Source organism: Durio zibethinus, chromosome 11, assembly GCF_047325235.1.
Source record: "Durio zibethinus cultivar Kanyao isolate XHJ-2024 chromosome 11, ASM4732523v1, whole genome shotgun sequence".
Taxonomy (NCBI): domain Eukaryota; kingdom Viridiplantae; phylum Streptophyta; class Magnoliopsida; order Malvales; family Malvaceae; genus Durio; species Durio zibethinus.
Window position 1 is genome coordinate 24,656,670 of NC_143172.1, and position 23,510 is coordinate 24,680,179.

At 33.6% G+C, this 23,510-nt stretch overlaps 3 protein-coding genes and 1 pseudogene across 19 annotated transcripts; 1 reads left to right on the forward strand and 3 right to left on the reverse strand.

Moving 5' to 3' along the window:
* Positions 1 to 2,394: 2,394 nt before the first annotated feature.
* Positions 2,395 to 4,615, reverse strand: LOC111291026 (uncharacterized). Its single transcript, XM_022882572.2, has 4 exons — positions 4,325 to 4,615; positions 3,427 to 3,641; positions 3,231 to 3,354; positions 2,395 to 2,838 (listed from the first exon to the last, which is right to left on the reverse strand). The coding sequence occupies exons 1-4, from the start codon at positions 4,348 to 4,350 to the stop codon at positions 2,775 to 2,777; spliced, it is 429 nt and encodes a 142-aa protein (XP_022738307.2). The 5' UTR covers positions 4,351 to 4,615; the 3' UTR covers positions 2,395 to 2,774.
* Positions 4,616 to 5,118: 503 nt separating this feature from the next.
* LOC111290792 (uncharacterized) lies at positions 5,119 to 7,463 on the reverse strand. 10 transcript variants are annotated; one of them, XM_089768387.1, is made up of 6 exons: positions 7,207 to 7,463; positions 6,743 to 6,797; positions 6,306 to 6,539; positions 5,905 to 6,115; positions 5,646 to 5,727; positions 5,119 to 5,546 (listed from the first exon to the last, which is right to left on the reverse strand). In XM_089768387.1, exons 3-6 carry the CDS (start codon positions 6,493 to 6,495, stop codon positions 5,355 to 5,357), a joined length of 675 nt encoding a protein of 224 aa, XP_089624513.1. In that variant the 5' UTR covers positions 6,496 to 6,539; positions 6,743 to 6,797; positions 7,207 to 7,463; the 3' UTR covers positions 5,119 to 5,354. The 10 variants fall into 10 exon arrangements, with proteins under 10 accessions (XP_089624513.1, XP_089624514.1, XP_089624518.1 ...); XM_089768388.1 differs by having other exon boundaries at positions 6,306 to 6,548; positions 7,207 to 7,339; XM_089768392.1 differs by having other exon boundaries at positions 6,306 to 6,548; positions 6,743 to 6,817; positions 7,207 to 7,313.
* Positions 7,464 to 8,581: 1,118 nt separating this feature from the next.
* LOC111290289 (uncharacterized) lies at positions 8,582 to 13,785 on the reverse strand (annotated as a pseudogene). Its single transcript, XR_016346658.1, has 7 exons — positions 13,759 to 13,785; positions 12,074 to 13,641; positions 10,496 to 11,553; positions 9,782 to 9,886; positions 9,451 to 9,606; positions 8,831 to 9,369; positions 8,582 to 8,715 (listed from the first exon to the last, which is right to left on the reverse strand). The product of XR_016346658.1 is annotated as an uncharacterized LOC111290289 (transcript).
* A 4,219-nt stretch (positions 13,786 to 18,004) lies between these two features.
* LOC111289766 (heparanase-like protein 1) lies at positions 18,005 to 23,249 on the forward strand. 7 transcript variants are annotated; one of them, XM_022881073.2, is made up of 11 exons: positions 18,116 to 18,255; positions 18,871 to 18,938; positions 19,102 to 19,364; positions 19,499 to 19,535; positions 19,654 to 19,837; positions 20,576 to 20,724; positions 20,809 to 21,042; positions 21,217 to 21,406; positions 21,501 to 21,626; positions 21,824 to 21,923; positions 22,653 to 23,249. In XM_022881073.2, exons 3-11 carry the CDS (start codon positions 19,155 to 19,157, stop codon positions 23,040 to 23,042), a joined length of 1,620 nt encoding a protein of 539 aa, XP_022736808.2. In that variant the 5' UTR covers positions 18,116 to 18,255; positions 18,871 to 18,938; positions 19,102 to 19,154; the 3' UTR covers positions 23,043 to 23,249. The 7 variants fall into 7 exon arrangements, with proteins under 7 accessions (XP_022736805.2, XP_022736808.2, XP_089624522.1 ...); XM_089768396.1 differs by having other exon boundaries at positions 18,121 to 18,255; positions 19,094 to 19,364; XM_022881070.2 differs by lacking the exon at positions 18,871 to 18,938 and having other exon boundaries at positions 18,005 to 18,255.
* Positions 23,250 to 23,510: the final 261 nt, after the last annotated feature.

Consider the following 23,510-nt stretch of genomic DNA (forward strand, 5'->3'; position numbering starts at 1 on the left):
GATCTTAAAGATGATACCAAATATTATCTTAATCTCTATATAAATATTCAATACAACCTTAATTGAGTAATTAACACTACCATTTTATTTAGATTTTCATTTAATTGTATCTAATAAAGATTTCATTTAAGTATTTTAATAACAAATATTATTAATATTTCACCTTTGACGACCAAAATGTCATTTAGATCATTAAACTTTATTTTGTACTAAAAAGATTACTAAACTTTGACAATTATATTAAATTTAGTCAACCAACATATTTTATCAAAAAAATTGACGAAAAATGATATAGTTTCCACGTAAATTCCCCCATCAATTTCTGCATCGGCAATAAAAACCGATCACATCCGAAAAAATCCAACCGAACTCCATTAAAAATCTGATTTTTCATAAAAAAATTATTAAAAAATCAATTGAAAAACAATTCAAAATACAAAGAGAAACTCATAATAAATAAGCTAAAAATCAAATAAAAATTAGCATGGTATTAATGTGATCACTTACCTAACAATCACATTATATTTTTGTTAATTTTGTTAGAATGAATAAATTTAATATAATTAACAAAATTTAATAATTTTATTGATACAAATTAAAATTTAATAACTGAAATTAAATTCGAATCAAAATTCAGCTTCCAATTTTACTCAAATAAAGGAAATTAATATGGTCAAATTTGTCCATATATGATATGTACACATCCTTGAAAAGCTACCAATTTTGTTAGCAGATTCATAGATATCAGTGCGATCATATCCATCACGAAAAGAAACAGACAAAAATGCCCATGAACGGAACAAAGCTACCAATCATTTAGATGTGACATCTTTATTTTTAGATTCTACCGTAGCTTTAATATTTATTGAATTTAAATATAAAATTTAATAAAATTTATTTAATATAAATTTTTTAATAAAATTTTTTTTAATTATAATTATAATAATTTTTATTATTGTTTCCAATTTTATTATAATCAATTTCATCGTATATCTCAATAGACCTAAAACTCATAAAATCAACCGACACAACCTTCGCTATTTTCTTTGTTCTCAACCAGAGATTGGACTGTAGGAAGCAATGACACGTGAACACAGCCATCATCTACCACGTGGACCTATTCATTTGAGCCGTATAGAACCACCACGTGTATCACCAATATTTTCATGCATTAGATTTCGACTACGAATCTCAAGGAGATTTTTTATTTAAAACTAGGGACCAAAATTCATTGCATTTGAGAATTGAAGGGGAAATAAAAGAAAAGAGGGACAGAGGAGGCAGCTTGTGATGTGGGTTTGAGGGTGAGAAAATGAGGAATTTAATGCTAGAAAGGGATGCCAGATGTCACTGAAATCGTTTGGAGTAAAATGTGGAATCAATTGTATAAGCAGTTGAAAATATATGGTACTCGAAGAGTATAGATGTTGCCTTCTGCTTTCATTCTGATGTGAATGTAAACTTGTTTCCCGAAGGTCTTTGCTGAGATCATAACTGATCACTGATCTCATTTTACAGGTTGCCTTTCTTAGGCTGTTAAAGCATTTTATACCCCATGAAAATGATCAAAAACAAAGGTTTTGATCATGCATGTTAGCTTTTGTTGGTGCAATCCAGATGGGAGATGTGCAGTGTCATTGGTTTCAAACTTTCAATAGATGTTGCGTTTTTCCCTTTGTTAGACTGAGGCAGCCAGCAATTCTAAACTTTCTTTCTCCTTTGCCGTTTTCTTTTTCACAGATATAGGCTAGCAACACTACTGTTCTAATATGTGCAGATAAGAAATAATCACAATATCCTTTTCATCAGTATATATATGATTGATCTCCACAATAATGATTGAATTAAACCAACAGATGACAATACATTCCGAAAAGTCATAGCCTTGCAGTCCTTCTTGCTAGTACTCTAGGGACTTATTTCTTAAATGCACTGGTTATTATCAATTTGGACTCGAATCAGGGTACAAATCATTGTAATGTGAGACTAATTGAAGACAATTTTGTATCATATTTTAGTCTTGGAGAGCATCATTGATCCTTGGCAGTGCTAATGAATACTAATATGATACCACATGGTAAAATATTGCAGTGATCTAATGGTGATGATGGTTACAATCCTGTTAGTGTCAAAGGAAGTGATGACAGTTTTCGTGGCGGCCTTGTCGGTGAGCACAACTATCTTGTGAAGAAAAACTAGAGAATCATTGACAATGGTATGGCCCAGATAATGTACTATTTCCTTTAAACCAAGGAAATAATGACTTGGAAGCGTCTTCCAGTAAGCTCAGATCAAATATTCCTCTTTCCCATGAGTTATTCATTCTACTATTGTGAATACCAAATTTTTAAGTATTTTCTATTTCACCTTAATTGTTGAGTGGAAAAGGATGTATCCAGCCTAAAGCAAAATATAGTTTAAAGATCAAGAAGAAAAGGGACATATAGAGCAAAATTATTGCTAATCCCTTTGCCTTCATGCTACATGATCATATATATCAAATTGTTACATGTTCTAGCCTGAAAGATGTTGATTGTATATAAAAATTTACTTCATTATCTGATCTGGTGATCTTCTCTATCCAGGAATCTGATAAATCTAGATTCCTGTCTTGCCTTTTTTAGTAATGCTGTGCATTGCTTGCCCTTCTCAGCTCCAGTGTGTTCCGCAGTGTCAATAATCAAGAGTGGCATTAGTGTTTTACCATAGGCACTCACGAAATACATATGATAATTGACAATAAAAGTTAAATAAAAACCTTTGTTCTTTTTTGTTTAATCGTTGGTTTTCAGTATCTTGTCACTTCCGCAAGCAACAACCGATTTCAGCTTGTTAAACCTGAGATCATGAAGGTTAGTAAAAGAGTCAAAAGCTAGTTTCGGCTTTTATCTTAAACGATGTTAGGCATGTTGAAGCATAAAAAATTTGTTTTGCATCTTTTTGATAGTCTGTGTGATAAAAATACCAGCTGCTTCCTTGGTATTAGATCTGACAATTGGTGTATTTGTGTCCACGTTGACGCACCAAATATGAAACATATATTTTTTTATTTTTTATAGACCCATATATAGGCTTTTTTTATAATTTTAAATTATGATAATTCCACATCATTTTCGTGTTGTATCATGATGTATCTTTAAAATTGCCAGATCTACTTGTTATGATTTGGAAACTCTCAAAAAGAAAGAAAAATAGAAGAAGAAAGATATGCTTGAAAAGTAAACACTTACCATTCAACATTATCTCCTGGTGCTATTGGTATTGTAGCCGATTTAGAGCTTGGCTTGGCAGCTGAATAAACTCTCCCTAGTTCCTTGGTTTTTTGTTCCATTGGCTTGTCCTTGGACTTTTCAACTGTTACATAGTCTTCGTTAGTTTCTTGAAATGAAAAAACTTTAGCAAATCATATCAATTGTCAAAAGCTACCTGCATATTTTGTTTTCTTGAATGAGATTTGGCTGGTTATACCATTTCTGCCATTTTCTTTCCAGCTGGCACTCTTGAGCTTGGCGGCTTTGGCCTCTTCAACCGACTGAATAGCAAATGCAGCTGCAGCAACTGCAGCTTCATATGCACCTTCTATGGGACGATTATCTTGACTGTTTCGACTCAAAAAATGCTTCTGGAACCAGTTTTGTTTTCTTCAAAAAAAAAAAAAGAAGCAATAACAAACATTTCCAGTATTTTTGTTGCATATATCAACCACAAAACACGCAATCCGCCCGTCTAAAGTACAAAAAGTTCTATGCTGAAGCACCAGAGAATATGCAAAAGAATTGTAATGAATGATAATTTCAAAACATGGCTTCACTTTTTATAATGTTCTATTGTCATCTTTGGGGGCCTTACTTGAACCGTACGACAATAGGAACATTTTGTTATAGAATATATTTTCAGTGATGATACTGAATTCTTCCTGGTTTTACCACTTGTTTATATTTTGATCCACCAAGAATCTAAAAGGTGTCGAAACACAAAAAGTGAAAGAATCTAGTGTTCCACTGATAATATGATTTTCTAACTAGTTTCATCTTGCTACATAAGAATAAGGAAGAATGGAAATATGAAAAAGATGCTTCCTGGCTTGAGTTTTTTCCTCCTGCCAAGAAAGCATTTATTCTACAATTCATTTCAAAAGACTTCAATCGGTACACGCAAAAATTAGGCCAATTAATTTGTCATGTTGTCAAATTTGTGTTTCTACCACAGTGGAACATTAGATTTACAAATCTATTGCCAAGTGGTACAACAGTAGCCACCAGCAGGTTCCTTACTTCAACAAGATTTACAAATTGTAGAACAAAAACGAGTCGGAGGTACAAACCTGCTTTGCTTGATTTGGTTTTCCATTCTCAGACAACTCTATACTAGAAACTCCCCTGTTGTGCAATTTGATCTTTCCCAGAAGAAGTGTGTGATTTGCAAAGAACACTTGCTAAGACACGTACTTATAGCTTCTTACAGGAAAAGGAAAGTGAACTAAGTCAATTTCACATGCAAATTTAATGAAATCTAGGTTAACTTTCTTGCTTGCTTTTCTCTACCATGCACCTCTTTTCTATGAAGTTTTCCTTTGTTGTTTGTTTAACATGATTCACAGCATACATCTAGCCTCAAAGTATGAAAAAGGAGGGAATAAAAGACATTAAACAAAGAAAAAGGTTGGTGGAAACTAAGAAGGGACCAATTCTTATTCCCTTTCTTTTCCGCTATATATTCCTTATTCTCCATTACCGTTCAATAAAAGGATGCAAACTCCATAAGCCGGTTGGTGAATGAATGGAATCTACAGCCATGGTGGGCATATTTTTAACCCAACTGAAATCCCTCACGGCTAATAACATTCAACATGCATGAAAATCAGTGAACGGGCGGTATGATCCAAGAAAGGTGCTGGTATTTACACTGCATCTTTTGGAAAGAGCCTGAGAATTCATAACCAGCATTTGTTCCCTTAACTAGGAACTAGAGGCAGCTATACATACACCACAATTTCTGATGCATGCTTTCGCTGATAAAACTGGTACTGATAAGAAAGGTATATGAATTGCTAATATAAAACAAAGCTCATTCACCATACACCTGTCCAAAAATTTAGCAGAAAAGTGCAAGGGGTTATAAACATGTCAATCATTCATCTGGTTTTTAACTGTATTTAACATTTTCACTATATACAATTGTGTACAGTTCTCAGAATGTATTACATTTTAGATGGACTGGCAAATACATAGAAATATTGTAGACATTTCATGTTCTCACACATGATTAACATTTTGGGTTTCTAAATGCATTTTATCTGACTTAAAAGAGTAGATCTTGTTCCTGATTCAAATGTCTTTAGATTTTCATGTCATTCAGAAGCAGAAACATGTAACAGGAACCTCTCCTGAGGCTCTTATTTTCCTTGCTTTTTCTTTGATCTTCAATTCCTCATTTCTTCTTTTCTCATCTGCCTGTCCTCTTGCTCCACCAGCAATATGATCAATTCTTGCTATCTTCGACTGGTAAAGTAGTTCGGTCCTTTTTATTCTCTGCTCCAATTCTTTCTGCAGTTCAGGCAGTCAGGACTCAAGCAAGTGGCATTTAGTTTATGGCATTTGTGAAGTGAATTAAATAATAATAGTAGCTAAAAATTGAAGTCTAACCTTTCTCCTGTCCATCTTAACTTTGGCTCGAAGCTTTTTTTCGTTCTCCCACACAAGAATTGATGCTTTCGCATTCTCATACCTGAACTATTGCATATTAGTATTACAACATATTTCAGAAGTTGTTGAGCATGAGAAAGGTTGTATCTCATAGTTGAATATTCATGTTGTAAGTATACTTATTGGTGGTGCCACAAACATCTTGTGATTGTTCAGGGTGTTCTCCTATTCTGAAGGGTTGAAAATAATTAACGATTACCGTTTGTTAACTTTTTCCAACTGAGCTTTCTCCCAAGCATCAGCTTTTGTCTCCAGAACATTGAGTGGGGAATAAGTTCCCTTCATCCTTTGGTCTTCAGCTTCCTTTGTCATAGGCCTAGCAGCTGATGAACGACGAGGTTTGGTTGTTCGTAAAGTGCTCTCTTGCCTCCTATAATCCTGTTCCATTGACTTTCTGCTGGAAGTTTCACCTGAGGAGAATAAAAAAAATGGAATCCATTGTTATTCTCTCACAAAAGACTTGTTAAACTTCAAGGGTCTTCGAAACTAAAATCAGTTCACCCATATGGGGATTAAAATACCATGACATGAATATTGAATTACTTTTAACAAAGATCTTGCAAAAGCTATTACTAGGCAGTGCCAAATATTGATTATTACCTGCAGTTTCCGTTTCCTTGCTAGAGTATCGCTTAGTTACTCTATCAGACTTTTGCAATCTGGTTGTGGTGTCTTTTCTTGATCTCTCTATCTTGATCCTATATTGTGCTTCATCTTCTTCAATTGAGTTGATGGCACATGCAGCAGCTGCCACTCCAACAGCAAATTCAGTGTCATACTCCTTGTTCATTTGCCAGGAAGACTGCTTTTGGAACCAGATCTGAACCTTGTTATCTGCAAAAGCTAGCAATTGAAACACGTTCGCTTCATGATTATCATTACATGGGATTATCCTTTCAAGTTCGACGTTATTCAAAGACGGTTTTTCGTAGCATTGGTTTCTCCTCTGTGATGTTCTTTCAATGTACAATTCTTACTAGGTATATGATGTTTCAATATAAGTAGGTTCTAATACTGTAAAATACATAAATTTGTACCTCCTTTGAAAGACTATGCTCTTCTTCCTCCGGCACTGCTTCTGCGTTCCTCGTCCTGGACCAGCAAACCTCACTCTGATATAGTTATTAACCATAAACAAGAGAGACAACAACCAAGAATAACAACAATGGTCTGCAAAACACTTTGGCATAAATCTTTACCAGACATGTTCAGCTGCAACAATAATGATGATAACTTACGATGTTTTAGCCTTTCCTTGAATTTCGGCGTGATTGGTTTTTAATAGCGGTACATAGTTTTAGAATTTCAGTTTGTAAATGAAACCAAAGCCCTTCAACCAGACAGGATTAAAAAAAAAAAGTGTTTCCAATTTTTACATGGTAAAGTTCAGGAAATTCTTCAAGCATTTTGAAGCCATAAATGAGAGAATTCTGTAACAGAATTTTGACAACAATATTATTAATTAACTGAAAGCTTTTTCATTGGAATTGGAGGTACTTACCTCCTTTGCTCAATTAACTTTTTGATTATGCAAAATCTCTGCAACCAACTCTTGTCTGATTCTCCTGCCTTTTTCCCCGTGGGAACTGTTTGATTTTAAATAAGACAAGATCCATTGGCTGTTAATTGGAATAAAAAGATTGGAGATCAAGAAAGTCTAACGGTGCCTTTAACCATGACTCCTCCAGGGGCTGGAACACAATTCAGGGAATCCAGCTTTTGATGAAAGCAAAGAATCTCTCATGCAAAAATGCCTGTATTTTCAAGTTGTTTCCATTTTCAGATCCTTCTTTTCTCTACAGTAAAAACTTTTTTTTTTTTTTTTTACAAAGTAAGCCATAACAAGAAAAAAAATTACAAGTATTAAGATTTAAGTCTTAAATTTATTGAATATTACTCTTTAATGATAATTATATGAATAAATTGAATCAATTTTTGAATTATAATAAATACATTTTTATATATATTTTTTTTACCATAAAAAACTCTTAAAAAGTAGAATATGAATTTTTTTTAAGTCGGTCTCTTTTCCAATTAGTTGATTAAACCATGCTTGTAAAATTATCATTAATAAGGAAACTTAAACCTTACTTCTATGTTGAAAGTAGCAAAGATGTGAATGGAGGTATGGAATCAATCAAAAAGGATTCTCATTTCTCACCACGTCAATTCCGTTCTGATGCAGCTATATATGCCTTATTCTCCTTGAATGGTAGGGTATAATCACACGTGGACAAGTTGGCAAATTATATGGATACCAATGGCCCACCTGCACAAGCAAAATCAACACTGTTCCTTGCCAAGGTTGATCATCTAATGCAAGACCAAGAGTGCTGCGATATTGCATGTACAGGACAAGGATGAGATACGATTGGGCTCATGTTATTTTACCCAAGAAAGAATCTTGCTTTCCTTCTCTTTTGAGTTTTCATACACTCTGGCTTCTCTCTGGGGTTTTTCTCACCTCTCCTTAACCCTATTCAATGTTTTGGAATGTGCTACTCAGATCGAAAATAAGTATTAATGGCACAGGGCAAAGCCTTTGTTTCTTTTCGTTCAAGGAAAGACAAATGTTAATAATCTGCTCCTATTTCTGTTGATGTCCAAGCAAATTAATATTATAAAATTTTCATGTTAATATTCTAAAAAACTGATACTATTTGACTTTGATTCTTGTTAGCAGCACAAATTGCATACTCCTTTACATAAGACTTGAATTTGACATTGTTATGCGCCCCTATGCTTGGGAAAAAGGGAGCCCACCTTCCATGGATGGTTTGCAATATTCAATGATAAAACTCATTGGTTGAATTTGATCAATGGATTCAAAGCCAATAGCAAAAGAGCTGATATCCCACTTGTCTTTTTGTATTGAAAGTTGCAACTTGAACCCCAACCCCAACCAGAACTCATTATTTTACTAATAGTTGAACTCCAAGCCCAACAATAAATAACTTGGAAGAAGCCTAGTGATCAGAATCTTAAACTGTAGCAGATTTCTGCAAAGCATCTGCTGCAGCACAAAAAGAGTCACTAGTGCAGTATTAAGGCATATGACCTCAGGAAATTTCAGCTGCAAAGCCAGTAAAAACCAATATGATGAGAAAGAATTTCATGTAGATTACCTCACACTTCACCAATATTGGTGACCCCATCTGAAAAGAACTGCTCTGCTCTGTCAATGAAGCAGCTAGGGAATCTACAGAACAACATTATTGAAGTCCCCAAAACTGGTAGATTTTGTCTAATAATTGTTTCTTCACAAGTTTTTGTTGATTTGCAATCTCTTTGGTTTCTCATCTTGCCCACTCTGAGGCTGTTTCCTAAAGCACTGCTCTTTCCCCCAGAGACCCTTGTGCTTCTGGTGTTGCAACGGTTAGATCTTAGGGGAATATCCATCCCTCTGAGATCTTTTAAAATCAGAATCCTGCTTGTTACACTCATTCAAGTCCTCTCCTAAGAGAATTTCCAGGTTTTAATTGGATCTGACTGTTGGTAAGATATTTCTACAAGATCTTAGCGAGGACAGTGGCATATCCATACTTAGTTCCTGCTGAACTACACCCTTATTCTGTTAAAGACCATAAGAGGCTGCAAGAAGTATCCCTGCCGAGACTGGCATCAATTCTGGGTCGCTGAAGAGCACGAAAAGCAGATCACACACCTGTGTCCTTCCAGCTCAACAGTTAGCTTCTCAAGTAACATCTAACGATAAGAGGAAAAAAATTATGAAGAGTTCACTAACCTTGTGAAGGATTTGGGACTTTTGCTCCATCTAAGAACAGCTTGATTCCCAGGGTGGAACAAGACAAAGTAAGCAAGAAGCTTTTCATTTGCTCGTGCAATAAGAAAGAAGGAAACTCATCAAGTGGAAGAACTCCATTTTCAGGTCTGCCCTAGCCTGAACGTGTTCAAGGGATAAAAAAAGAGGACCAAATTAGTTCAAAAAAATTTTCTTTTTCACATATATCAAAATCAGCATAAACATGAAAAGAATCATGGGGTTAAGCTTGAGAAGCCACTATCATCAAGCACCATGCAACCAACATCCAACAAAATGCACAGAATTTACTAACCAGAATTCTCTGCATAAATGTAATATCCAATAGAGCCAAATTGTTCAGAACCTTCAGTACTCCAGTTGCCACCTCTTTGAAATTAGATGGAAGGGCATTTGAAGCCTGAAACAGAATCGATGATTAATTACCAAAATAGTATCTTTGGCATTTTATAATGCCACTAGAATGCTCCTTCCTTAAACAACCACAAAGTAAGCATTTTTCCAACAAGTGGGCTCAGTTCTATGGATATTGACCACTTTATCTATTCAAAACCATGCCCTTAGTAAGAATCTCATTCCAAATATAGATAATTCATAATATAACGATTTTTAATTAGTAAAATGAGGCCATCTAACCACAAACAGACAATAGCGATAAAAATTGCTCAAACCAAAATTAATTTTCAGAAAAAGCCACTCACTATTGCATTGGCCGTGTCCTAGCATGAATCTCCTTCTTACTGCTCAAAAACCATAGAGCAAAAGACAATATAACATGAGCGGATGCAAAAATGTAAACAGAATCCACAAAACACTAGTGGAAAAACCAGGTAATATAAGGCACACCAAATTATCACAGAATCAGAATAAAAGATAACAGGACCAAAACAAAAGAGCCAAACTGCTGGAAGTTTAAAAGATTCCATAAAACAAACTTGTTCTATTCCATCCCATAAAATAAAAAAAGAAAAGAAGGAAAAAGAGACATTTCAAGAGCCGGCGAAGTTACCAGCTGAAAAGGTAATCTATTGTTTGCTTGAAGTAGTATGCTTGTCAACAGTGAAGGAAGAATGACTAATCCAGTTTCAGATAGAGTTGAAAGAAGGAATCCCAATGGCTGTCTCAAGCTTGATATGTTTTCATTCAGTTTCTCCTCACTGGCAACCATGTTGAGTTTCCCTTCCTTCTGCTCAACTACAGTTTTCTGTAATACATCTGTAACATCTATCTTGGACGTGATAAGGTTGTTCAACTCAACTGAACTATCAGTTGTCTTGTTTTCACCATCTTTGCCAATGAATGCTAGATTATCATTCTTATTTATTCTACATGGTTCATCTGATAGTCTATCCTCTGGTACATCAGATAGCGGCAACTATGCCACCGTTTAGGGCAGATAATGGAGGATTATTGTCTCCAGTGTTATTACTAACAAAGTAACATCCAGAATCAGGTGAGGCAGGAATCTTAGTTTCTAGACTTGCATCACCCAGTTCGATTTCAATAGGTAAAGATTCCCAACTGAAGGAACTATTTCCAGGACTGGATGTCAAAACCACCAGTAAATGGATACTCGTGAATAGATTAAGGGAAAGATGACCCTTCAACCTGGGGCCTATCATACAGTGCAAAAAGATCTGGCAGCCAGTAAATAACTTCATAGGCAATTAATAACTCAAGCAAACCATCCCGCATTTGGAGTTGCTGTTCATCAGAGCTTATATGACCAATAATTGAGGAGGTGACCCATAAAAAACCATCCAATACTTCATAGACTGACTCAAAATTGTGTGTTGGTGCTTCCAGAGAGATTCAAAGATGTGGCAATCTTTATATAGTTCTCAAGTGCAGTGGACAGCATGGGGATCATAGGAGGTAAAAGATCCTGAGCAAGAAAATAACTCCTGTTCACAGGAGTAGATAGCAGCATCCTCAGAAGTTTTAAAAGATGTATTGTCACCTGACAAGCTTCAGGTTTTGATGTATGTGAAGCAGGACAGAAGCAATAAAATCAAGCAGATCAGCTTGGCAAGAAGCCTGCAGCTCAGATTCCTTTCCCTCCAAAAACTAATTCACAAGGAAATTTTCATAAGCAATAAATTAGAAGGAGAGTCATTCCCTATCCTTCCCACCCCACCCTCCACGCACGCACACACACACACACACATATATATATATAGAGAGAGAGAGAGAGAAAGACTGGCTAGAACTATTTATTCTACCACCATTTCAATATAAATAAAAAGAGAACTTATCTATAGCTACTATATTTTATGAAAGAACAAAGATGAGCATATAGAGGAAAAGGCTTGAATAAGATAAAAGCAGATTTTACAGTTGTCTAAATCTAAGGAAATGGCAACTTTTAGCCAGCCAAAATCCTCTTAACAATCAAAAGAGCGCATTAATCAGAGTATTTCTTAGAATGATTGAAAGAATATATTTTCTGAAACTTACCACTAAGGGCCCTAGAAATTCCATTATCATTCATAATATCCTTATAGCAAACATCCCATGTTGAAACATCAGAAGCATAATAAATATTAAGGCTCATAATATCCTTGAATGGTGGTCTAAAATGACATACCTTGACCATTTCTGCGGTTATTAATGCTATACTTGAGGCTTCTTTTCCTTCTTGATGAAGTTTCTGAAGTTCCTGAAGCCACCTCCCAATTTTTGCTCTAGCAGTTCCCACTGCAGTTCTATATCCAATACCAGTATTTTCAGGAGCAGCAGGAGGCTCAGAAAATTCAAATTTCAGAGCCATAAGTCTTTTCTGAATTCTTTTAATCCTTCGCTTCAGTGATTGTTGCAAAGCACAATTGCCTATTGCAAGTACAGAGTTTCCTAAAATAGCACAGCCATCTACTTGACAATCATCACCTTTGTTGGTTGGTGTAGATCTGCCCTGACTATCCTTATTAACGGATTGGTGCAGAAAAGGTGAAGACTGATCCCTAAAATCCACAGAAGCTCTCTCCCGTATTTGTTCAAGGTAAAATTTAAGACATTGCTCTCTCTCACTAAGTTTTTCAGCTAATTTCTGGACTAGAAGTTCAGCTTCCTCTTGCTGATCTTTTTAGCTCTTTCCTCCCTCCCTTGAAGCTGCTCTATGGCCCTTGCCTCCCTGGCTGCACTCAATGCCTTCCATTCTTCTTCCCTTTTAAGTTGAGCCTCCTCCTTTTTCCAGTGTCTCAGCAAGACATTGTAACTTTTCAGCTTCAATGAGCTTTCTGCGCTCTAAAACAGCTTCCTCTCTAGCCATATCTTCTTTCTGCTTACTTTTTATCACTTGAAGTTTTTCAGTTCTCAACTCCGAAGCTTGCAGTTTTTGGTGCAACATAAGCTTTTTATTTTCTTCATTTAGTGAGGTAATGAAATGAACCTCATTAACTTTACTGCTTTCATCACCAGCTCTCCTCACAACTTCTGCCAGAAAAGCTTCATGTCAAGTTTCACTCTACATTTCTGACGGGCATGCATTTCCTCTTGTAACTTCACAGTCCGAACAGCCTGCCATTCATTGACACGAATCAGTTTCTCTGAAGTGCACTGAAGTTTTTGAACTCTTTCATTTTCCAATTCACTTCAGATTCTCAAGGCTCGTGCATGCTTTTCCTCTGCTTCCTTCTTCAAATCCACAGCAGTTTTCTTCTTCTTCTCAGTGGACATTAGTTTTTCATGCAAATTACGTACACGTTCAGCACTTTTCTTGCTAATGCCGGGCACATGGGAAGAACTATGGAAGATGAAAGCATGTCTTCCTAGTTCCTCTTCTCCTTCCATGCATCCATGGATTTCCATGAAGTAGCATTTCTCTTATCCTTGTCTTTTTGGGACGAATTTGCCTCTTAATGAGATCCAAACTTTTGGAGCTTTTTTCAACAATATTTTCTGTTAATGTTTTATCTTTCCTAAAAAGCAGTTTCTCGGTTTCGAGATATTCTCTCCCGCTCTTTCCAGAACCAGATGCAGCAGAAATGTCCTTAAGAAGCGGCCTAGATGAAGCAACATCAGAAGAGATATGGTTCTTTGGTGGGTCACGACCATTTTGGACAGAGTATAATTTGCTGGACTTGCCTGATTCAATGCTTCGTTTCTCTTCATTTCGCTCCCTTGAGTAAAATCTGAACCTCCACTGAGTTTCCTTGACTATCCCCGCCATTCCAGAGAGAAACATTAACAATAGAACATAAAATGATCATGTGGTAGTCTTATAAGGCACACTTAGGATATTAAGGTAGTTTTCTAAGCAAGATTTTAGTTAACTCGAGGCCTCCAAGCAAGTGGTGCCATCTAGAAGGACTAGTAGGTGATATCAAAGAAGGAAGCGCCATCATCACTTTATGCCAGAAATACAAACAACAAAACACTGACAATCTCACATTAAGAACAAAGTTAAGCAAAGTGAAGCCTTGTAATGAAAGGCAGAACACAGCTTCAACAAAGCAATGTTTGCAAACATTATAGAACTTTTAAGTTTGACACTCCCAACTCTAATTTTCAACAAAAACATTTCCCTGTCAATCTTGTTGTTGGAATTATTCTTTGTTAAATCAAAGAAAGACTTATGAAACATAGTACCCTCAATCCGGTAAGCCACAAATAATTTTTCATTAAACAATTTGACTTCCCCAGCTACTTCATGACGAATTTACTTAAGTGTCAGTAACAATATAAAGTACATTTCACTCATAATCTAACTTTAAGTCCATTTTTAACTCAGCAATCAGAATAAAGAGACATAAACAAATTACTTTCCATATTGTTTAGATGCTTAAAAAAGTAGAGCAATTTCAAAACTTATATTCTTTTCATAATAAAATAAATAAATTTCAGCCAGCTAAGCTCAAAGCAGCAATCAAGCTTAATTAAGCTAATAATCAGAAGAGACAAAATACTTTCCTTTCCCAGGTTTTCCTTTTGTCAACTTCCAAGCAACCAAAACAGATAATAAACACAAAATGGCAACAAAAATCACCAACATATGAAAAAATGTGAATGGGTATTAATAAAATTGATTAAGAAAGAAAACCTTTTCACTTGAAACCATCCCGAGCTTTGATCATCTACTGCTTCTTCACTGCTCTCCATCATCTGCAAGCAATGAAACCCCCCAAAAAACCCTCTGAAAATAACTACTTTACAACATAAAATATAAATAAAATTTATCATAAAAATCCCTAATGTTACAACAGAAAAAAGTTAAAAAAAAATAATTTGTACAGAAAAATGTAAACTTTGTTAAAATCAACATGATTAACATCGAATTGGGTAATCAATAATTTTAAAAATAGTTGGGTGATTGAAGCAGTCAGCAAAAAAAAAAACCCAAATGTGAGGAATTTTTATTCAAAAAAAATGAGGGGAAACAAGAGCTTTGAATTCGACAGTGAATTTCTAGTATTCTTTTTTTTTTAATGTCTCAAAATTATGTTCTTTTTAATCTAAAATTCTTATTTTTTACTTTTTAAATTTATTTTGAAACTTTATTTTATAAAAAAATTAAATTTAAAATTTAAAATTTTTTTAAACTATGTGAAAATCAACAACATTAAAATAATTATCAACAAAAATGCTGAAAAATAAAAAAGGCTGCTGCTTTTGACCAATTTCTAAGGTGTCTTTGGCCCCATTTAAGAGACAATGGGCAATTCATTACGTAGAATAGAAAAAAAGAAAGTTACCAATGAATATTAACTCAGGTGATAAAAAATTTTATTTTTTATTACATAAATTCAAATTTATTAAAAATTTGTAATTTATGAAAAGATAATTTTTTATAAATGATCAAATTTAACATAAATAAACTTATTTAACTTGATTTTTTTTTAAATACCGAATAAAACTTAAAACCCCTTATCACTAAAAAGATGATAAAAGAAAAGAAAACAGCTATCAGTCATTATGATTAAGATCGATAATTCAACACGTCTCTGACGAATTTTGATTTGACTTAATAAGATCAATTTTTTTTTTTTAAATTCGAGTTTCGAGTCAGGTTGAATTGGATAATATTATGAAACAATCGAGATCGAATCGAGTTTGAATTTTAGGCAAACCCAACCCGACTCGATATTATATAAAAATTTATTTTTTAATTAATTATTTATATATATTTATATAATAATATTTTTAAATATTTATATTTTAAAAATAATATTTTATATTTTAAAAAATAATATTTTATTAATTTCAAATTGAGTCAGATCGAGTACGATTTATATAATATCGGATCGAAATTAAATTTGAGTATTAAAAAATAAAAAAATTTTCAAATAAGATCAAATTTGAGTTTAATAACACATAAAATATGATCGAATTTAAAATGAATAAAATTCATCCCGAATTTGACTCGATGCAAACCTTAATTATAATCCACTATAACAATGAAAAAGGCAATTCTCTTGATTTAATGTTTGCAGCTTCTAATTATTGGCAAGTTGACATGGACCAAATTCCCCTCAAACAAACCCAAAACAAAGGGAAAAAAAACAATGTCCAAATGCTATTTTGCAGATGAATGAAAACCATGGGTTAGGATTTGGAAAACCAGTTAAAATAGAAATTTGTTTTTGGTTGTGAAGTCGCGATAATTTTAGGTTAGGATTCCACCGTATTTTTTATACTGTGTGATTGAATTCATCATATCGTCAATTAAATTTAAATATTAATTTAAATAAAATTTATTTAATATAAAATTTTTATTAATTTTTTTAATTATATTATTATTATAATTTTTAATCTTATCAAAATCAATCTCATGATCAGGAGTCTAACTCAATTATAAGTATTGTACTTAAAATGAAAAATTATGAAAAAATATTGAAATTAAAATTATTTAAAAAAAATTATTTGTGAAGAAACTCTATTAAATTTTGTTTGTTAGTTTTTTTCTTACAATTAGTTTTAAAAAATTTATTCTGCAAATTCAGTTTTTAAAATTTCTAAAAATATATTGCCAACTTCTACTAACATTAAAATTTAAATGTTATTTTGCTCATACACTCATTTGCTCCACTTTTAAGATTTTTTTTTTTTATGAAAAGGAATATTGGATGATTGATTTTAAGCTTAAAAATAAAAGCAATGATAAAAAAATAAAACCATGATTAGAAAACAAAAACAATTATTCTAGGGGATTTAGCCATTAAAAATAAAAAAGAGCCATGTAATGGTGCGTGTGGTCCATTCCGACATGCTTCTCAACTCTCTTTCTTTATCACAACATTAAGATATTTAAAGAAATTGATCTATGTAATTATGATGAATTAGACATATATGGTGTATAAATTATCGCATTTTTTAAGAATTTAATGACTATAAATAACATTGATATTAGATCATAAAGAGTAATTATATTATTATCTTAGAGAATGATTTAATTTTTATTAAAAAAATTTTTTTTATCATCAAGATGAATTGATATATAAATTTAATTATATTTAATATTATCCATTTAATCTGTATTGATGGTATATATTATTTATATATTATCAATGTATTAAATATAAATATTAAAATATTATTAATATTTTATAAATTGATTTCTTCAAACAACATTAAAATTATTAATTTATTTAACTATAATAACATAATTATTTTAATATTTGAAAATAAGAAAATATTTAATTTTCACTAATATCAACATAATGATTATTAATTCTTAAAAATTAATGATTGTTAATTATGATTATTTTATGTCATCAATGATAAAATCACCATAACAATAACATTATCTCAATAATTACATTATTATAATCATTTTAAAAATACCATCATAATAAAATTATCTTAATAATTAAATTATTATAATAATTTTAAAAATAAAACCAACCATTACAGTAAATCAAATTTATCATAAATCAAAATCATTTGTCCTTATTTATTTATTCATTAAAAAATGGCATATACTACATGTTTCCTGCAAAAGTAACGATGCTTTCCTCCCTTGAATGAAACATTTCACAATAATTTAAACAGTTTTTAATAAAAAAATATTATTCTCACTTGTCCAGGTTGTCTGAAAGAATGTTTTTATAGTAATAAAATAATGCATGCTTAATTAAAATATCTTATAAATTTAAAAGCATAGATGCCAAACTTTTTGTAACACTGAGAATGATGATGTTCATGTGGTGTAGGTGACCACATTTCTTTGTCATATATATATATATATATATATATATATATATATATATACGTAAATATTTTTTATAGGAAGCCCAATAAAAGAAAGGATCATGAAAACCATGAACGAAACCATTGTTCCAAGTATAAGTAAAGATTTGGTTAAGGCATTACTTCAACTTAAAACCAACTACAACCTCTCCAAGAAAACTTGGAATCTTGAAACCAAACAAGATTTACTGTTTTCAATTTGGCTTTTTCTTGGAAACAAACAGTCACTTGACTGTTGGCCCCACACGGCCACACATACTCCGTTTCTAGAGCAGTTGTGTCATTTTTTTTGGGTGCTAAACTAAAAACTACTGCTCTACGTTCGTTTTTGGACAAGAATCTTAAAATGATTTTTTGTCGAAACGACAAATCTGAGACCCACCCATTTCACCAAACATGTTTATCTCGTCATGGGAAAATAACAGGAGCCTAAGGATAAGGAACCAAGACAGACAGATTAAGCTTGTATTTTGGGTAAAGAAAAACTAAAGCTTTTGAACATTATTGGTGTACTTGTTTCCAAGGAAACTTCACTGCATTTCTCTGTTTGCTTTTCCAATGGCTGGTTTCTAGCTTTTTTTGGAGGTAAGTATTCTTCTTTTTTTTTTTTTTTATCTGGGTTGTCCTTGTTTTCCTTGAATTGCAACTGGATACTTTTGCGTTTTTCCTTTTGTTGTACCTGTTAGAGTTGAGCTTGTGTTCTTTGTTTTTGGCAATTTCAGGTTACTTTTTTCAATGGTTGCTTTTAGTTTTGTTAAAATTTTGAAACTTCCATTGCTTTTGTATCTTCTCATTCTTTAAGAGTAAACGATGTGAAAAAAAAAAAATTTCTTCTTCTATTCTTCAGGCATATGTCTGTTGATGTGTGAGAATGTTTTTGATATTTTGAGATCTGTTTTTTTATTCAGCTCATTATCTCATCAAACATTGTTGATATTGATGTTGATGGTGTATGCTTTTATGGTTGTTTGTTATGGTAATCTCACTGAAGCTATAAAGTCACATATGCTACTTCTATGATTAATACTTTTCTTTTCTTCAGAAAAGAGGTATCTTCTTCTGGAATTTACATAGAAAATGTTAAATTAGCTCATTGTCAGTGGCAATTCTTCCATGGAATAAAAGAAGTAGGAAGTTGTGTGTTATCCAATTTTAAGTCTGAATCCCACTGTATCTTTACTTAGCACTGCTTTGGTTTAGGTCATTGCTTATATATTTTTGGATGCTGTAAACAGCTGAGCAAGGTCTTAAGGTTTGATTTCTTCCAAGTGAGTAATAATCTGGAAAGGTGATAGACTTTGTAGTTTGGGTCAACTTACTGTCTTTTTTTTTTTTTTGTTTGAAATATACTTTGAATCTCACTCATTTCTTACCAAATGCTACCATAGAGGTTTTGTTTCTGATATAATTGTATACCCTTGAGGGTCACAGTTAAATTAAACGTTGAGGTTGGAGCGAGCAGGCTGTTACAATTGATTTACGAAATGGAATTTTGCCTCATTTTGTTCTTATTTGTGGCTTCCATCCCTGCAACTTTGGCTGAAGATATTAGTCATGGGACAATCGTAGTTGATGGGACTACTGTGGTTGCTCAAACTGATGATAACTTCATCTGTGCTACAATTGATTGGTGGCCTCATGATAAGTGTGATTACAAGCAGTGTCCATGGCACTATACATCTGTAATAAATCTGGTGAGGATTAAGAAGAACTATCCTCTTCATAAGATTAAATGATTTTTCATAGAATTTTGTCAATTCATTCTGTAAAGCTTTTGGAAAAATTGAAGGAATTTAGTAACATCTCATTCTGTTTTTTTTTTTAACAGGACTTGTCTCATACTTTCCTTGCGAAAGCTGTCCAAGGTTTGTATTTCTACTTCAGTAATGATGTAGCTTTCTTTGTGACATAGATGTTATGAGTATGTTGTTGAATTCTGTTGTCCTGAAGCATGATGCTATTTTATTTTCATGACATTGTCAGCTTTCAACCGTTTGAGGATAAGAGTTGGAGGCTCTTTGCAAGATCAAGTGTTGTATAATGTTGGAAATTTGAAGTCTCCTTGCCATGCATTTACTAAGATGAAAGGTGGGTTGTTTGGATTTTCAAAGGGATGTTTACACATGGAAAGGTGGGATGATCTGAATCATTTCTTCAAATCAACAGGGTAAGATCCTAGAATTTCAAATATCATTCTCCTTCTTCACCCAAAGGACAAATGTTTTCGGTCTCTGATGTGCATGTGGTCTGTTAACTTAGTGGCTTGAGCTAGGTTATTTTCTTATTCGTATCTAATAAGGTGATTTTTTTGACACCCGCAATCCTCCATCGAGTACTTGTAAGGATCCATTACGATATCCACAGAGGAGATTTTTTGAGACCTACAATCTCACATCTTCTTTTCTGGACAGAACAAAGTGTTTTGCCGAATACAAAATAGGGTACTTATATTAGCACCAATTCTTTTGCTAATAAGCCATTAAGACATGAAGATATTCTAGTATAAGTCTAACTATTTTTAAAAATTTTAATAAGGACCTCATGTCATATTATGGCTAATATGTTCAACTAATCCAAATGTCATTTGGGTTTGGTGTTACTGATTTAATCAGAAAGTTTGACGGAATCCGTTCGTTATTGAATTTAACATGTTAATGTAAGAAATAAGCTTGTTACAAATTCAATCCCAGAGAAAGTTGGATGAGATTTTAATCAGGTGATGTAAAGATGGATTTATGGACAATTTTATGATGGCAATAAATTTTCTTGTAGATTCTCATAGAAAAATGTATATTTTAGGAAGTTTTTCTCTGAGTTTATTCTATAGCTTTCAAGGTTTTTCAATTTGAAGGAGTAGACTAGGCTTATGCTGCTGATACAATTATTACTAATCCTACATTTGCAGTGTGATGTTGACATTCGGCTTGAATGCACTCCATGGGAGATATAAAGTAAAGAGGAGCCTTTGGGGAGGGGATTGGGACTCTAGCAATGCAGAAGATTTTATGAAGTACACCATTTCAAAGGGATACCAGATAGATTCATGGGAATTTGGTACAGAAGTTTAGGCAAAGCACTTTACATACGCATACCATCTTTCTCTTCTTCTCACCTCTAATGTTGCCTTCGTTGTTTTAGGTAACGAATTGAGTGGAAATGGTGTTGGTGCACATGTTCTTGCTGACCAGTACGGGAAAGACTTGATCCACCTAAAGAAAATTTTAAATGAGCTATATAAAGGCTCCCAATTTAAACCATCACTTGTAGCACCTGGAGGATTTTTTGACCAACAGTGGTTTGCCAAGCTTCTTCAGATCTCAGGCTCGAGCATACTCAATGCCATGAGTCATCACATATACAATTTGGGTGCAGGTGAGTTCGGGTATTACCAAATTGTTTTGCAGGATGTACTTTTACAGCCAACTCCCCTACAAATGAACTATTGGTTTAGGATCCATAGTCACAGAATGAATGCTCAATGCATGGATACATTACTGTTTGATCCTGCCTCCATTTTATGCTTTTTAAACCCTGTTTTTATTTCAGGTGTTGATCCCAAACTTGTAAGTAGGATATTGGATCCCACCCATTTAAGTATGGCAGCATATACATTCAGCAATCTTACTCAAGTAATCCAGAGGTATGGTCCTTGGGCTTCTGCATGGGTTGGAGAATCTGGTGGAGCCTATAACAGTGGAGGTTTTAACGTTTCTGATACATTTGTAAACAGCTTCTGGTAATAACACTTTCCCAGCGTCTTTAATTATCTTTGTTCTCTTTTTATTCATGTATGAATGCTCAAGTTTTATTTCCCTTGTACACGATTTTAGGTATTTAGATCAGCTTGGAATGGCATCCAAGTACCATACCAAAGTATATTGTAGGCAAACACTAATTGGTGGGAACTATGGCCTTCTCAACGCAACAACATATGTTCCCAACCCTGATTATTACAGGCAAGAGCAAGAGATTAGAAATTCTTTACCAGAGTGTATACATTTTAGTTTGTTTTGCTTGTGTCATTTAAATGTTTGATCAAACTGAAGGGGGAGGGGTAACAATGAAGAAGATACTGAAAAGTTTTTTCATATATGACTGCGCTGGACTTGTACGCGGAGTCCTTATACCTTTTTGTTATAATGGTCCTAAACAGTGCACTTCTATGGCATCGGTTAATGGGAAAAGTGGTTCTAGCTGTTGATAGCGATGCTTCACCCTTTCTGCGGTCTTATGCCCATTGTTCAAAAGGAAGAGTAAGTCAATTCTTCTTTTGCTTTTATACCAGTTTATTCTTGAAGAAAGACTATAATGAGAATGAAGGAATCCTAGCTGTAAGGCTGACAGTGAAAAAAAAGCCTCAGATTCTTAGATTTCTAGCTGTATTTAATATGATGGAGAAGGTTTCAATCCACCAGTACTTTCAGCTAATTAGTAACCATCTGAAGGACAATCTTCTTGCTGCTGTTCCAGTTTCAGCATTAGTCATAGGCAGTTCTACGTAAGTAAGATCCCACCTATTGCTATGGACCAAGTAAGAACAAGCATACAAACTTGCCCAATTATGTGTACTTATATCTTCAAAAAAAAAAAAACAGTCCACTTTTAGTTGCGTTTTTCCTAGCTTGTTTCTCTAGGCAGGGGCTTAACCATAGCTAATGTGAGATATTGCCTGAGGTTCTATTTGCGATCACACCAGGAATTTGATGGCTCACGCTCCAAGGCTTACTTTATTTGAACATTCACTTACTCACATCCCTCTTCTCCTTTAATTAATGCAGACTATCAAACATTTCAAACCTGAAATTCATTCTTTTAAACGTGTCACGGTGATTTCCCATCTAGGTGTAGAGATTGGTGCTATTCATCTTTTATTTGGTTTGCATTGAGCCAACTAGATCATACTTTTTGAAATTGAAACACGATTTCTCTAATGTAGATCTTTTTACAGTTTCTTTGACTATGAACTTGGCATCCTGTTGCAGGCTGGTGTGACTTTACTCGTGATCAACTTGAGCAATCAGACAAATTTCATAATGAATGTTCAAAATAGCATCAACCTCAAGTTGGCTGTGGAAGAACAATACATCAGCAGTGACAGTTTCTCACATAGTCTTAAGAAAACATTTTCCTGGGTTGGAGTTAAAGCTTCAGATGAACCTTTATTCAGAGAGGAATATCATTTAACTCCAAAAGATGGGTACCTTCAAAGCCGAACTATGGTTCTTAACGGCATTCCCTTGGAACTTACCGGTGCTGGAAACATCCCAAGGCTAGACCCTGTCCATGTTAACGTGAAATCTCCAATATCCATCTCTCCTTTGTCGATTGCATTCATAGTATTCCCCAACTTTGAAGCTAAAGCCTGTGGATAATTTTCTATTTTCCATACAGCAGTAATGCAATAATGAGGTGTTGAATATGATAATTGTATGATAGCAGAATTATTAGTTTATGGCGAATATAGTTTCAAGCAATTGTAATTATCACTAGCTCCTCCAGTAATTTCTGATGTCAAGTTATTTATTTAAAGTTTGGCAACATAGAAAAGATTACTGTAAGAAAGTTATTTTCATGCTTCATCCCAGATATTTTGAGTACTTACTGCAGCTTTGTTTAGTCAGCAGAACAGAAATAGGGGCTCTCTTTTCCCCTTTTTTCCCTACTGACATCCACATTCAATAGATCAAAGCCAGTCTTATGGCATTATTTGTTCAAGAAGGAAAATATCTTATGGCATTATCAGTAGTTTTTCTTTTTAGTACTCAGAAACTCAGACCTATGTTTTTTTTTTTTTGAAGTTTAAACAATGATTCAGTTTCAGTAATATTTTTTGGTTACAA

Coding starts and splice junctions, on each gene's coding strand:
- LOC111291026 (XM_022882572.2), bottom strand. CDS start 4,350: ATGGAAAACCAAATCAAGCAAAGCAG. Junction 3,642..4,324: donor AACCAAATCAAGCAAAGCAG/GTTTGTACCTCC, acceptor TTTTTTTTGAAG/AAAACAAAACTGGTTCCAGA. Junction 3,355..3,426: donor CAAGAAAACAAAATATGCAG/GTAGCTTTTGAC, acceptor ACTATGTAACAG/TTGAAAAGTCCAAGGACAAG.
- LOC111290792 (XM_089768387.1), bottom strand. CDS start 6,495: ATGAACAAGGAGTATGACACTGAATTTGCTGTTGGAGTGGCAGCTGCT. Junction 6,116..6,305: donor CAAGGAAACGGAAACTGCAG/GTAATAATCAAT, acceptor TATTCTCCTCAG/GTGAAACTTCCAGCAGAAAG. Junction 5,547..5,645: donor TTAAGATGGACAGGAGAAAG/GTTAGACTTCAA, acceptor CCTGAACTGCAG/AAAGAATTGGAGCAGAGAAT.
- LOC111289766 (XM_022881070.2), top strand. CDS start 19,155: ATGGAATTTTGCCTCATTTTGTTCTTATTTGTGGCTTCCATCCCTGCA. Junction 19,365..19,498: donor ATACATCTGTAATAAATCTG/GTGAGGATTAAG, acceptor TTTTTTTAACAG/GACTTGTCTCATACTTTCCT. Junction 21,627..21,823: donor CCCAACCCTGATTATTACAG/GCAAGAGCAAGA, acceptor GGTCCTAAACAG/TGCACTTCTATGGCATCGGT.